This window comes from Lissotriton vulgaris, chromosome 5 (assembly GCF_964263255.1).
Source record: "Lissotriton vulgaris chromosome 5, aLisVul1.2, whole genome shotgun sequence".
Taxonomy (NCBI): domain Eukaryota; kingdom Metazoa; phylum Chordata; class Amphibia; order Caudata; family Salamandridae; genus Lissotriton; species Lissotriton vulgaris.
Window position 1 is genome coordinate 1,168,070,264 of NC_141693.1, and position 14,510 is coordinate 1,168,084,773.

Here is a 14,510-nt window from a genome sequence, read left to right on the forward strand (position 1 = left end):
AATGATAATATCAGCTGTGACTGAGCAATTTTCTGGGAGACTATTCACTCGAACAGGACTTGGAACACAAGTATCACTGCTAGGCGTCTCAAATACTCACAGGTGGTTGGTGCTCTCTTTAATCTAATGCCTCTGGTCAGAGGCAAACAGATAGAGGCCTTCCTTGAAAGTATAATACACAGTGTGTGCCAGCAGCTACTTATGGTGCTGGAGTTAGGGGGTTTACAACAGCCACTTGTCTTTGGACAGAAGAAAATCGCTTCAATCAAAGGTTATGTCCCAACCCCTTGTTGTCCCTTTTTTTTTTGCCATGAGTAACTTGGTTCAAGTTACATTGAGGACCATGTAAAACTTGCTCCTCAGACTTAGGCTGACAATTTATAAGATTTGTAAGGCCATCTTAAACCAACAAGTAATCATGGACTACATAATTTGTGGTATGGGTGGGCATATCCCTTAGCTTGTATATTTCACATCAGACTTTTATTGTTTGGGTAGGTCATCTCTTTTTAACGACCCTAAAAGCGTTACCAAGTCTGACTTGCCCTGGATAAAGTGCACTTTCCAGCATGACAGCCAGCGGCTGAAGGGATAAGGTTGAACTTAAGTCTACTAATAGGCAATATATTTCTTTGTTAATAGTATCAAACTGTATTTGCAGTTTATATCGGACCATTGGGAACATGCACCGTTGTTGAGATTTAGTCTCGGTACTATACGGACCCTTCTCGATTTCCCTTTGGGCCAGTATCGGGAGTCAAATGTTCCTGTTTGCCAATATGACACTGGTTCTCTCCAAACACTTTTGCATTTTATTTTTTTCTGCAAGTTTTACTTTAAATATACTATGTTTTTTCTTTTCACCAGCTTTGAAAATGTATAGGTTTAGATCATGTAAGCCTTCTTTATTTTTTCTTCAGATATTATAGGATCCTTATATCGTTACAGATTTGAGTTGCCTGCTAAAATGTGCTACCAGGTCATAAAATCATGCAGTTTCTATGTATTTATTTTTGCTTTTAAAAGAAGTCCTTGAAGCATTTGGAGCGGTCGTACTTTTATGATAAATGTATTTAATCAAATAAACTATTTTTGATTGAGTGATTAATATACCCTTTCATTTTAAAATCATTATCACTCCATAACCATCAACTCACCCTACCCTGCAGTTGATGTCCTCTATCTCCCAGGACATCCTCACACTGCACCTGCTCTTCCAGTCACTTCTCCTTTTCCTGTTCAAAGCGTCCCTATTGTGAGTTGGATTCACTTAGAGAGGCCCCAGCAGGCACCTGTACCCATCTCTTTCACCCAGCTCAGCTTCACTTTTATACTATCCGTTCTCATGGTCTGTAAATTATGAAAAGGCATGCCCCTACACCTTTGCCACCGTGATCAGTGTTGGCATAGTACCTACGAAGAGACCCTTACAGTACGCTGAAGTTACTTCTGTGAGATACTGCTATCATACAGTTGTGTTCTCTAGGCAACTGCAGAACTCCTGGTGCAGCACTGTTATTTGAAATGTAGGAGCCAGACAAATGGTATTCATGATCTTTAATTAAAATAAAATCTCTCCGCAATCTACTTAGCAGTCACAGAAAATCACATCTCTTCTTTTACATTATTCTTCACTGTGAAAATGAAATGTTATGTGTCACGTCATTGCCTAATGCCATCCCTGGAGACAGGCACAGCTCCTTCAATATGGTGATCTGGTTCTTTCAACAGCAGCAGCAGACAGTCTTCATCAGCAGTGTGGTGACCCAATCTGGATACCATCAGTTCACCTTCTCAAAATACTCCTTGGAGCCCTGCGGGCTGGGTTTGATCTGCAAGTGTGAGATGAGAGACAGGGACAAATGTTACTTGCGCAAACTTTGTTTAAGTGAATTTAAAACATTGCAGGTGCAAGATCCAAAGAGCACTAACTTTAAAGCCTGCCTCTCATTTAGAATATACAGTAACCCAAATCCCTCAGTCCAGTCTCCTCTGCTACAGGGAGGGTACATATTGGATGGCATCTCTGGATTTACTCTCAACCGGACATCTGTTATGGACTAGCTTACAAGACAAAATACACCAGACATGGCTTTGCCAAAAATTTAGGTGTTGCAAAGTCACCCTACCTGCTCCTTAATAATTTATGTAGCAAGAAAAACCTCCAGCTCATTTTGCATCTCTGGACAATATTTATCCACCCCAAAGGGAACGGGCATAACCCCTCTGTCTAATGAAAGCCAGTGCACCTCCTTTCGTTCTACTCCAAGAACTACTCCAAGAACTACAGCCAGGAAGGATGGGTTTGTGGTTAGTATTCATATGTGTTCAGACTCTTCATGATCACTTCCCCCCTGCTTGGCCACGATCCCATCAGTCTTTCCTCCCGGAAATGATCTACTGGCCTGGGAGCGAGGAATGGTGGGGTTACAGAACGCAGGATGTGGCACTCAGCTGTCAGCTTTACCAACGTGTATGTTGTTCATACAGAAGATCTATATTTAACAGCATACAATGTAACTGCAGCTCGCAGTGTGATCCTTAAGAACTGGTGTGTTTTGTCTTTCTTGAAAAATAGACGAGCCTAAAAGCGCAAAAAACGTATGGGGAAAGGATATGCGCACAGTGGCAGTACACAATGAGTTTAGCCAATGGTGGTGAGGGGCACATGGACCCTGGATCCCCCCTGCTCATTTCCTTTCGTGGACAGACTTCCCAAGCAAGCCTTCCAAGTTCACTTTTTGTTTTAGTTCTGTGGCCTGGGATCTCTCATATCACTAATAAAATAGGAAGAATTTTGTAGTCTACTTAAGAGTTTAGAGCCATTAGTGATAAATCCCCAGGAGATAAAGTCTTCAAAGGCCGTTGAAACCACCTACCACTCAGGTCGCCTTTTTATGCAGAGCACTCAAAGGACTGCTATGCGCACACTTTTCTATCCCAGTGTAGTTTTGGGATATTTCAGGTAAGTTACCAAATTAATATACAATCAAAACGTGTATATGCAAAATCAGCACGAAAACAAAGCTGAATCATCCAGGAAGTTCAACAGGATCGACAGACTAACACAGCAATTCACCCATGAATGAATGAAATGAAATAAAAAGAGCATTTATAGAGCGTGATAGCTACCCTCAGGCGTCCTAGCGCTGCAGACATCACGCTTATTACACAACAGTTCAGGCTATTCTGGTTTGTTAAAAAGCAAGGTTTTTTAGAAGTTTACGGAAGGTGAGTAATTTAGGCTCTGATCTGAGTTGGAGGGGTAGGGAGTTCCAGAGTCTGGCCGAGTTGTGGGAGAACGAGCAGCCTCCACACCTGGCTCTCTTGAAACTCAGTGTTACGGCCAGGAAATAGAATTCAGATCTGAGTTGTCTGTTTGGGTGATAGGCTGTTATCAAAGATTGGTTAATGATAGATCATGTTCCCCAGAAGGCTCGGTGAGCCATGCACATTGCTTTAAATTCAACCCTTTCCCTCACTGGGAGCCAGTGGAGGTCAATCAGTCCGGGTTTGACCGGGAGTCGGCGGGGGATCTGGAGAAGGGTTCTGGCTGCACAGTTTTGGATGATCTGTAGCTTGTTTAGGGTCGTCGGGGTGCACCTAGGTAAAGGGCGTTCCTAAAATCCAGACGAGATAGGATCAGACCCTGGACCATTATATGTCTTGCATGAAAAGGTAGCAGGAGAAGGATTTTATGCAAGAGTCTTAGCAGGCCATAGCAGGTGGCTGAGAGTTTGGCTGCGTGGCAGTTGAAATTAAGGGATATGTCCAGCCAGATGCCCAGGCTTTTGATCGTATCTTTAGGCACGGGGGCCGGTCCGAGGCAAGGACGCCAGAGTGGGTTGATGGTGGTATTAATGGAACTGCCAAGGAGCATGAGCTCCATTTTGTCCCCATTCATTTTGAGACAGGAAGATGTCATCCACTCGGCGACTGCTTCCAGGCAATTTTTCAGACAATTGGGTGCGGCTTGCTGGGGATTTAGAGCCACCACTAGCTGAGTGTCGTCCGCATAAGTGACAAGTTTCACTCCAAAAGGGCAGACGATCTCGGCTAGGGGGCTCATATATAAATTAAATAGTGTAGGGCTCAGGGAGGAGCCCTGCGGCACACCCCAGCCAAGGGGCTTGCTGGGGGAGGTGAAGTCGCCCTCAAAGACCTGGAAGGAACGATTGGAAAGGAAAGACCTAAGCAACGTGATTGCCATTCCGGATATTCCCTTACTGCTAAGTCGGTGCAGTAGGAGGTTGTGGCTCACAGTGTTGAAGGCAGCACTTAGGTCAAGGAGGATGATGGCTGCAGAGCCTCCCTGGTCTAGGATCCTCCTGGCCTCCTCCGTCACTGCGACCAAGGCGGTTTCAGTCCCATGTAGGGGGCGGAACCCCATCTGAGTGGAGTCCAAGAGATTATTGGCTTCTAGGAACTCTATTAACACTGTGTTAGCATGCTTCTACAAGATTTTACTTAGCCAAGGCAGCAGGGAGATGGGTCGGTAGTTGGTCGAGTTGTTTTGATCTAAATTAGGTTTTTTGAGAAGGGCTCTGACCATGGCTATTTTTCCATGGGGGTGGGACGATGCCGGTGGATAGAGGGGTATTGAGTAGTTCCAAAATGGTAGGTAGGATATGGCTAGTAACTGGGGGTAAGGTGCGTGGTGGTGCAGGGTCATTAGGGGAGCCAGATTTTACCTGATGCATGATAGATTCAAGATTAGAGGGGTCTAAAAGAGGGAAATGGTCAAGTGTAGCTAAAGGCTGAGGCTCTGGATCAGAACGTGTCTGGTGCGGAGTCACAGGATGGGGAAAAGAGGTGTAGATTGTTTCGATTTTATGAAGAAAAAAATCTGCTAAATTGTTGCAGCGGGTTTGGGCATTCAAGGGGTCTAGGTTTTTCTGGGAGTTGAAGAAGGGTTTTTGCTATGCTGTATATTTACTTGGGCTTTGAGGCTGCTTCTGATTTTTTCCTACAAAAAGGACGACTGTGTGCATTTAATTCTGTCCTTGTAGGTTTAAATTGTTGCTCTGCATTCCATTTTCCTAAAAGGAGAGTAGTCAATACGCCATTTCCGTTCCATCTTTTTGCAGGTACGTTTCAATTCCCGTAATTCTGAGTACCAGGGGGCGGTCGCATTGCTGCATTTGGGTTCAGTAGATTTGACAGGGAGCACAGAGTCAAGTGAGTCGGAGATCCATTTGTTAGTTCTCGTTGGCCAGAGTGGGGTCAGGGATGCTGGGTGGTTTGGAGGTTTCAAGACCTGCCAACCATTTAGCTTGAGGAAGTTTCGACCAGTTACGGCTTCTGCACATTCCTAAGGGCTGGGGAGAATGTGAATTATGAGTGAGCCAGGATAGAGGTATAAGGACGTGGTCCGTCCATGGAAGGGGAGAGGGGTTCTCGACTCGAAGATCTAAGCTATTGCTAAAGATGGGGTCAAGGAGATGACTTTTGATATGGGTTGGTTTGGGCACTAGCTGTTTGAGCTGAAGATCTGAAAGGCTGGTGGTCAGTTCTGAGGCGATAAGGTCTGTGGAGTCATCAAAATGAATATTGAGGTCCCCTAGAAGAGTAAAGTTGGATGGGCTGTATGCTAGGTTAGCTATGATGGGTGGGAGGGTATTAGAGAATTGCCCCGAGGAACCGGGTGGGCGGTTTAAAAGCACTCCCGAAAAAGTGATAGTGCGGGAGAAGTCTATAGTAAAGGGGAGACTTTCACAGTCTGGTATAAAGGTGGGGGCGCTGCGACACCCGTAACAGCCTTTATAGATGACTGCTAGGCCTCCTCCCTTCCGCTTTTGCGGTCACTGCGTAGAATTTGATAGCCTTGGGGGGAGAGCCCGGATGGGATCAGGCTCTGAATCTGTATGCATCCATGTCTGTTAAAAACAGAGCGTCGGGGGTTTAACTCTTCTAGTAACATGGAGATTTCCAAAGAGTGTTTGGGGAAGAGACCTACAGTTTAAGAGGTACATACTGTGTTGCACCTTTATGAGTGGGGGGGTGCGATGGAATTGAAAACCACATTGTGGGCAAATGGTATGTTGGGCCGCCAGGTCCAATGAGGAGTGACATGAGGCAGGAATTTCCCCTCTTAGCTTGCATAGCCTGTTCGAGCTGTAGGTTTTAAAGTGGGAAGGTGAACGGGCAAGGGTTGTGGCCCCTGTGCACCGCCGGCGCGTCCGCTGCGCGTGGTGAATAGCATCTGGTTATATGAGCCTTTATCAGTGCAGTCATCCAATGGCGTTGCACCCTTCTCCCCGCTAACCCGGTAGTGTTGTAGAATTGCGCTCCTCCCTCCACATCAATCGGGAAAATCCTGTGGTGGACCGGGAGGGAGCTGGGTGTCAGCGGGTGTAGGAGTGCGGGTAAGTGAGGGATTTCCTTTTTAAAAGCAAATTCTAAAAAGCAGCAGTGCTCGGCGATTCAATAATAATTTCGAATCTTACGACTCCTTGAATAAGAGCCACTAGCTCAAAATGCTTTTGGGTTATTTTAAATCCAGTCCACACAGGACTAACACACTACACTTTTAAAGGATACTTTACACAGGAAGAATAAAAATGTGAAGCATTACTTAACAAATCAGTGCTTTGAAGCATTCATTCTTGTAGCAAGCCATCTTTCTAACTGAGCAGGCACCCCTTTGAGCGTTATCAAGCAGGTCCTTAAAATGCATCATGTGATAGCTTAGTTTGCAGGAAAATAAACTAGGCGGACACTGCAGATGTTACGTGTAACACATAGTTACATTCGGTTACGTAAATTATTTGTGCTGCTTAGAATTTTTGTTCTTAGGGAAGAGGTGGTATGTGTTTGAATCTTTTAATGACAATATACTTTTTGTAAAGCTGTTTTTGCAACATATGTACAAAATGTTATAACTTGAAGCTTTATTACCAATAACAAAGGGTACTTGAGCAAAACAAATATACGTGGATTGTGATCTAAATATGAAACATTTGAAGTACATCTGGACACTGATTCATCCCTTAAAAACCTCTGTGGCCCTTTTATGGCAGCTCCCCATTGGTCAGTATGTAGCAGCAGGATGCCCTGAGCCAAGCACTTCAAACTTGCTTTTCTTCAAAGCCATCATGCTTCTCTTTCGTATGTATTTATTTACGCTGGAAAGTGAGCTTGTGTTTTCGTTTTCACTCCCTCGGTCCTCCGTCGCATCATTCCCCCCTCCCAATCAACCCCAGCCAGATCACCCTCGCATCCAAACATGCTTTATTCAATCACTCTACAGAGTGCATCTTTTTACTCCCCCCACCTCCGGAACCTGAAAGAACTTCTTTCCTTCCTTTTTATCTTTTGGCATTTTTATATAGCACGAATAAAGATATCAAAGCACTTTACACGAGCACTAATTCAATTACAGAAATTTGCCCAGTGGGAAATAATGTTCTGCAAAGGCTCAAATATAATGGCGACCTATTGGCTATGCCTAAGTTTGTTTTCTCCGCTTCCGGACAAGTGTCCTCTTAACTTTCTTCCATCAATGGCCGAGTGGCTAATCATTTTCTAAAAGTTCTATTAAGACGGAGCTTCTGTTCAATTCTGGCTAATCCCCCCCCCCAATCCTGTTTTCTTCCTCTGCTCTTGGTTTCCTCTTCAATAGTCTCCTTAATTTCGCTCCTTAGTTTACTTCTGTCATTATAACTTGTCGAATCCAATTATTTACCATTCTTAAAAATTGAATCCTTCATTCCTTTATCCTCCTGAATTTCCTACTTAGTTCTCGCTCCTCTAGCTATTCCTATTCGAATCACATAGTTCTGCATAAATAACTAAACTCTTCTGAAGTTTACACATTGGCCTTGTTTTTACAAACTTACCTACATCCTCTTACCTCCACAGCAGTTATGCTGGCCCTCGTTCCTCCACGTTGTAAATTCGATTTTTATGTATTGTATTTAATTGCTATCATCCTCCCTACCTAATACAGCGCTCTGATACCCACAAGGGTCATGTTCGCGCTTTATAAAACTTTTCAAATAAATAATATCCCAATCTGTTCCTATGTACCAAACTGTTTCTCTGGTCTCCCTTATCCTGTTTACTTTAGCCCTCTGACTTCCCTGCACACCATCACACTTCTACTCTTTCGAGCTTCTCGCCCGCCTGCTGGTAGATCTGTATCTTATAACTTTGTTTATCTGTTTTCTAAAACAAAGGCAGAGGAATTGTGGGAGGTGGGAGACCTGTGCCACAGGCACGCACTCATGTGGTTTACACTAAGGGTGCAGCTAAAAGCGGTGGGGTGCAGCTGAAAGCAGTTCGGCGCCCTGACCTACTTAGCCTAGCACGGAGTTGCTTTCAATTTTGTGGTTACAAGGACACCGCACTGCCTGTGGATTGAAATGAAATACCAGCATTTGTAAAGCATACAGATACCTCCGGAGAGGTGTCCCAGCGCTGGGGGCTCTCGGGAAGATTAAGCGAGCTATTACCCAGAGTCACATGGTGCTGGGCTAACCTGCTGCCGGCACCGGTGATCTAACTATGAACCCCGTGGTACAGAGTAGACACCCTGGCCACTGCGCCACATCTCTTCTTCCATGGTTGGCTTACCCACGACTGAGGAAGGGGTTTTTCATGGCACGCAGGACAAAAGTGGTTTACAGCAGGACTCAAAACAGTAGCAGACTACTTTGCGGAAGGCAGGACTCACAACCTCGATGACCTGAGTTGGGGAAGATGGCTTGCCACTGATGGAATTCCTGACCTACGCCGCTCTCATGCAGATGAGCAGTCTTTTACCGACAGGCCCCACTGAGCCGCCTACACATAACTTGCTGCAGACCTTGCGGACTTTCAGCGGTGGACGCAGACTCACCGGATTGATTTATCGAACTACCTGGCTTATCCATGGTGACAGACAACTTACCTGCATTACGAACCTCGTGGAAAACTGATTTGGGTAGACCCGGGGTACACATAGAGGATACACATATGGGTAGACAGCATCTACCAGCTATTTTCACAGGGTAGACGCTGTCTCCACTGCCAAGAGGTAGGGCCCAACAGAAATATGCTGAACTTGTTCCGGTGTAATTTTGAGACACCAGGACACTTTCATCAGCGCCTGCAGGCTGTCTGATTTTGTTCCGGACAGCAAAGTGCAGGTGGGGAAGAGGCAGATCAGATTCCAGCTGTGCCTATAACAAAAGGCTAAGTTAAGGGGCAATCAACTCGAAAAAATAAAATTTTTATATAGCGCAAACTAGACCCGAGGCATCGGGTATCTGAGCACTTTACAGGAGCACCAGTTTCGTTACAGATGAACACATTCATTTTTGTTAGGCACATTTTTGACAAAGGCTCACAACTTATTACTTCTCAGGTAGTTAAGAGAAGGATGCTTTTGACTTTGTTCAGTCCCTGTCTAGAGAAGAAAACAAGTTACTTACCTGTAACTTTGGTTCCCCAGTATTGGTAACTTTCATAGATTCCCATGCTTTGTATCATTCCCCGTCGTCGGAATGGGACCCTCGGTAAATAGAAAAAAACCATAGTAGTAAGCACAAAGTGAAAAAATAGGCCTAGGCCTCATCTCATTTTGTAGCTTATCTACCTCTTTTTGTAAAAGAGACCAAAATTCTGCAGCAGCCAATCAGAGCAGCCTCACCCCATAGAACCTTCCTGAGAGAAGCTCAGAGCCTCAGATTTTCGTAGCCGTTGTAAATAGCTATCCACCAAGACCAGAAGACTGAGCTTTCCCAGGGGAGGTGGGTGGGCGCATGGGAATCTATGAAAGTTACCAATACTGGGGAACCAAAGTTACAGGTAAGTAACTTGTTTTCTTGCCCCAGTATTGGAACTTTCATAGATTCCCATGCTTTGTATCAGAGTAACCAGCAGTAAACAGAAAAGCATATTTTGCCATACATGAACCTGAAAATGTTACACATCTCTAAAAAGAACAGCAGAACATATAGGATCATAAAATATGACAATAAAGCAGTTATACAAAATATGCAATAGGAAGGCGGGATAGAAAGGAAAGCTCACCGACTTATTGGAAAAGATTCCTCAGGACTGCTTGGCCCACTGCTGCATCCTCCTTCACAGAAGAATCCAAACAGTAATGGCGGGTGAAGGTGTGGACACTGCTCCACGTTGCCGCCCTGCAAATGTCCTTGATAGGGACTCCTGTGAATAACGCCGCAGATGAAGCCATGGATCTGGTAGAGTGAGCACGAACTGCTCGCTGCAGAGGCTTCCCAGCCGCCTGGTGACAAAATTGTATAGCACTGGAAATCCAACGGGAAATACAAGCTTTAGAAACTGGACAACCTTTGCGTGGAGCACTGAAGGAAACAAAGAGCTGTGAAGATTTTCTGAAATGCTTCGTTCGCTCCAGGTAGAATTTCAGGCATCTGTGAATGTCCAGAGAGTGCAAAGTTCTTTCCGCGGGTGAAGAAGGCTTTGGAAAGAATGGTTTCAAGACTACGGGCTCATTTAGGTGGAATTCCGAAGGTACCTTCGGGATAAACTTAGGATTTGTCCGTAGAATCAGTACATTATTCTTAAACTGGAGAAATGGTTCCTCAATCGTGAAAGCTTGGAGCTCACTTACTCTGCGAGCCGATGTCAGGGCCAAGAGAAGAGCCAGTTTCCAGGAAAGAAACTTAAGGTCAGACTTATGAACAGGTTCAAAAGGGGCTTTCATGAGAGATGACAAAACTAGATTCAAATGCCAGGCCGGAGGAGGCGGCCGGACTGGAGGAAAGACCCTGAATAAACCCTTCAGGAATTGTTTGACAATCCTCGCTGACCATAGGGAAGGACCTGAAGATGAACGTCTGAATCTAGAGATGGCTGCCAGATGGACTTTTACAGAAGATGGAGCCAATCCAGATTTCGCCAGTGAAAGTATGTAAGGCAAGAGTTTGTGCGGAGAAGAAGTATATGGGTGTAAACCTTCCTTCTGGCACCAAACACAGAATCTCTTCCATTTAGCACGATAGGTCTTGTTGGTACTAGGGGCTCGAGCCTGAGCCAGAATGTCTCTACATTCCCCTGAGAGATCTAAACCCTGGAACTCTCTGAATTCAGGAGCCACGCTGTCAATCGCAGTGACTTCAAGTCCGGATGTAGAACCTGACCGTGAGACATTGTTAGCAAATTTGGAACAGGATGCAGGAGAACTGGCTGGTCCTGGGAGAGGAGAAGAAGTTCCGAGTACCAAACTTGTCTGGGCCATGCTGGAGCGATCAGAATCATCCTGCACGGTTCCACCTTGAGTTTGCTGATCAACTTCGGAATCAGTGGGATGGGAGGAAAGGCGTAAACTAAGGCGCCTGACCAGGCAATCAAAAGCGCATTCCCCAAGGATTCCCGATGGTGAACCCTGCTTGCGAAGGACAGGCATTTGGCGTTCTGGGGAGTCGCGAACAGGTCGATGGATGGGGTCCCCCATCGTGCAAAGAGTTCCTCCAGAACGGTTTGATCCAGTTCCCACTCGTGAGAGACTGTTCTCTGACGACTCAAAGCGTCCGCCCTGACATTGAGCGTCCCCGCTAGATGTTCCGCTGAGAGGAAGACATTGTTCTGGATTAACCAATTCCATAGCGTTTGGGCTTCCTTGGAGAGGGTGGAGGATCTTGTTCCACCCTGTTTGTTTATGTAGTGCATGGCTGTAGTGTTGTCCGTACGAACCAGCACTGCACGGTTCTGAATCCTCGGAAGAAAAGCTTGAAGAGCCAACCGGATAGCGAGAAGTTCCAGGAGGTTGATATGGAACTTGCTTTGCACTGGACTCCAGTGACCGCTGACCTTTAGCTCTTGGAGGACCGCTCCCCATCCTTCCATGGAAGCATCCGTTGTTACAATAAGGGGAGATGGTGGAAGGAGGAACGATAAACCCTTGGAAAGATTGTCTTTCCGCAGCCACCAGCTGCCTGCTTTTCTCATTTCCTTGGTAACGACAATCTTGTCGTCGAAGGATCCTGTGACTTGCCGCCACTGTCTGTCCAATTGCTCTTGTAATGGACGCATCCTGAGCCTGCAGTGCGGAATTAAAGGAATGCAAGATGAAATCGATCCGAGAAGTGATTTGTACCTGCGAACTGTCAGTGTCTTTCGGGATTGGAGAAGACGAGCTGAACACATTAGTTTGGTCTGGCGTACCTCCGATGGAAGGGCTAAGCAACTGTCCGTGTTCAGGATGGCTCCTAGGAACCTTGCTGACTTGGATGGGCATAGAACCGATTTCTCCCTGTTGAGTCGAAGACCTAGTCGCTCGAACAGATCTTTGCATGCCCGGACTGCACTGGACGCTTCTAGAACAGATGGAGCTTTTAGCAGCCAATCGTCCAGGTATGGAAACACTTGAATAGCTTGCTTCCTGGGAAAAGCGGCCACCGGAGCTAGAATCTTTGTGAAGATCCGCGGGGCGGACCGGAGACCAAATGGCAGTACTTTGAATTGAAAGTGGCTCTTGCCCACTGTAAATAGAAGATATTGCCTGTGAGCTGGATGAATTGGAACGTGGAAGTAGGCGTCCTCCAAATCTAGGGTCGCCATATAATCCCCTGGATTGAGCAGACGAAGGATGTCTTGAAGAGTGACCATCCTGAAGGACAACTTCACGAGATAAGTGTTGAGCTGCCGTAGATCTAAAATTGGACGCCACTTGTCCTTTGTCTTCCGAACCAGGAAGAACCTGGAATAGAACCCTTTCCCCTTTTGCGAAAGGGGTACAGGCTCTACCGCCCCCTTGGTGAAAAGTTGGTGGGCTTCGAGATGAAGGAGCCTGAGGTGTTTGGGAGGGAAGGCATCCGGCGCTCTCGTTGGAGGAAGGTCTTGAAACTCCAATGTGTGTCCTTCTCTGACAATCTGTAGGACCCACTGATCCGATGTAATAATCATCCAGTTGTTTAGGCAATGGGCAATCCTGCCCCCCACTGATGTGAATGAGGGAACAGGAACAGTGGAAAGAGCCACCTGGCCGCTATTGTTTCCTGGTGTTGTCTCTCCTTTGCTGCCCCTGACGTCCTTTAGGCTGCTGGCGAGAGAAAGAACCCCTTTGCGAGTATTGAGGCTTATACGTCTGGTTGGACTGGGATCCAGAAGAGTAGCGATTTTGATTTCCTCCACGATAAGAAGAAAAACCTCTACCTCTAGCCCCCCTAAAAGGCACTTTACGATACTGCAATGTACCCAAGGACTTAGCTGTATCCGTGTCCTTTTTGATGCCTTGCAGGGCCTCATCGACGTGCTTGCCAAACAGCATCTCACCGTCGTATGCTAGATCCAAAATCTTATTCTGCACCTCCTGCCTGAACCATGTGGCCTTTAACCACCCTTGGCGTCGCAGAACGGCCGAGCCGGCAAGTGCTCGGAATGCGGTGGTTGCTACATCCATTGCCACATCAATGACCTCCGAAGAGGCCCGTTCCCCTTCAAGCAAAATCTTCACCTCCTCTTTAGAAGAATCCTGCAGTTCCTCTACAAATGGAGCAAGGTCGCACCACATTTGCCGATCATAGCGTCCCAGAATCGCTAAAGCATTGGCTGCTCTAACCAGGAGACTGGCCATAGCTGAAAATCTTTTGCCTACATTGTCTAGGCGCCTGCCTTCCTTATCCGGCGGTGTAGTCATCGGCGTAGAAGGATTCTTGGATTTGCTCTGGGCAGCCTGCGAAATGACCGAATCCGGTTTCGGTTGGCCAAGCAAACATGCCGGACTGCCATCAGGTGCCTTGTACTTCTTTTCCAGTCTCGGAAGCACCGGGAGGACTGTGGCTGGATTATGCATAGCCTTCAAGCCCTCAGACCAGACATGCTCAATGATCGGGATGGACCTCACTGACTTTCTGAATGGTTCTTTAAAGTCATATAAGAAGCAATCCGATTGAACCGTGGTCACTGGGAGACCAAATCTTTTGGATGCCCTGTCCATTAGGTTGTGAAACCCTCCAACATCCGCTGGAGGCGAAGTAATGTTATCTGGATCGGTGTTGTCCGGATCTATAGGGTCAGTAGTATTCCACGGCGCCTGTTGATCTTGATCAGGATCCGCTTGCTGGTCTGCATCTGAAGACGCAGCGTCATCAGTATCCTGCACCTGTACCACCTCTTGTGGGCGCACTCCCGGCGCAGTGGTACGCTCTCTTGGAGGCAAAGAATGGTCTGCCACAGGTTGTAATGTCTGAGGCGGAGGTGTTGGGGGGCGCACTTGTTGCGTTTCTGGAGGGGCAGGGAAACGTTGCCGGTAGTCCTGCAACATAAGTCGTAAATCCGCCACTAAAGTGGATGGTATTGCCACCATCCCTTCAGGTACCTGACGCATAAGCTGCTGTGGAGGCATGTGCTTGGTAGTAGTGCGCTCCTCCTCATAATAATGCTCTGGAGCATAGTGCTGTCGTTCCAACTGCTCTTCCTCAGAGCTAACATCCTGAACCTTAACCTGGAGGTCAGAAGGGCTATAGGCTTGCCCAAATTCACTGAAAGTCTCTTCATCAGAGTCCTCTTCTAACAGTAGGCTAGGTGGTAATCTCTGC

General features: G+C 46.5%; 1 protein-coding gene across 1 annotated transcript in view; it reads right to left on the reverse strand.

The window, feature by feature from the left end:
• Nucleotides 1-1,542: 1,542 nt before the first annotated feature.
• PRDX3 (peroxiredoxin 3) overlaps nt 1,543-14,510 on the reverse strand; it is a 104,409-nt gene continuing 91,441 nt past the window's right edge. Inside the window, exon 7 of the mRNA XM_086922930.1 lies at nt 1,543-1,832. Within this exon, the coding sequence (XP_086779056.1) occupies nt 1,782-1,832 (51 nt within the window). The 3' untranslated portion in view covers nt 1,543-1,781. The remainder of the gene's footprint in view (nt 1,833-14,510) is intronic.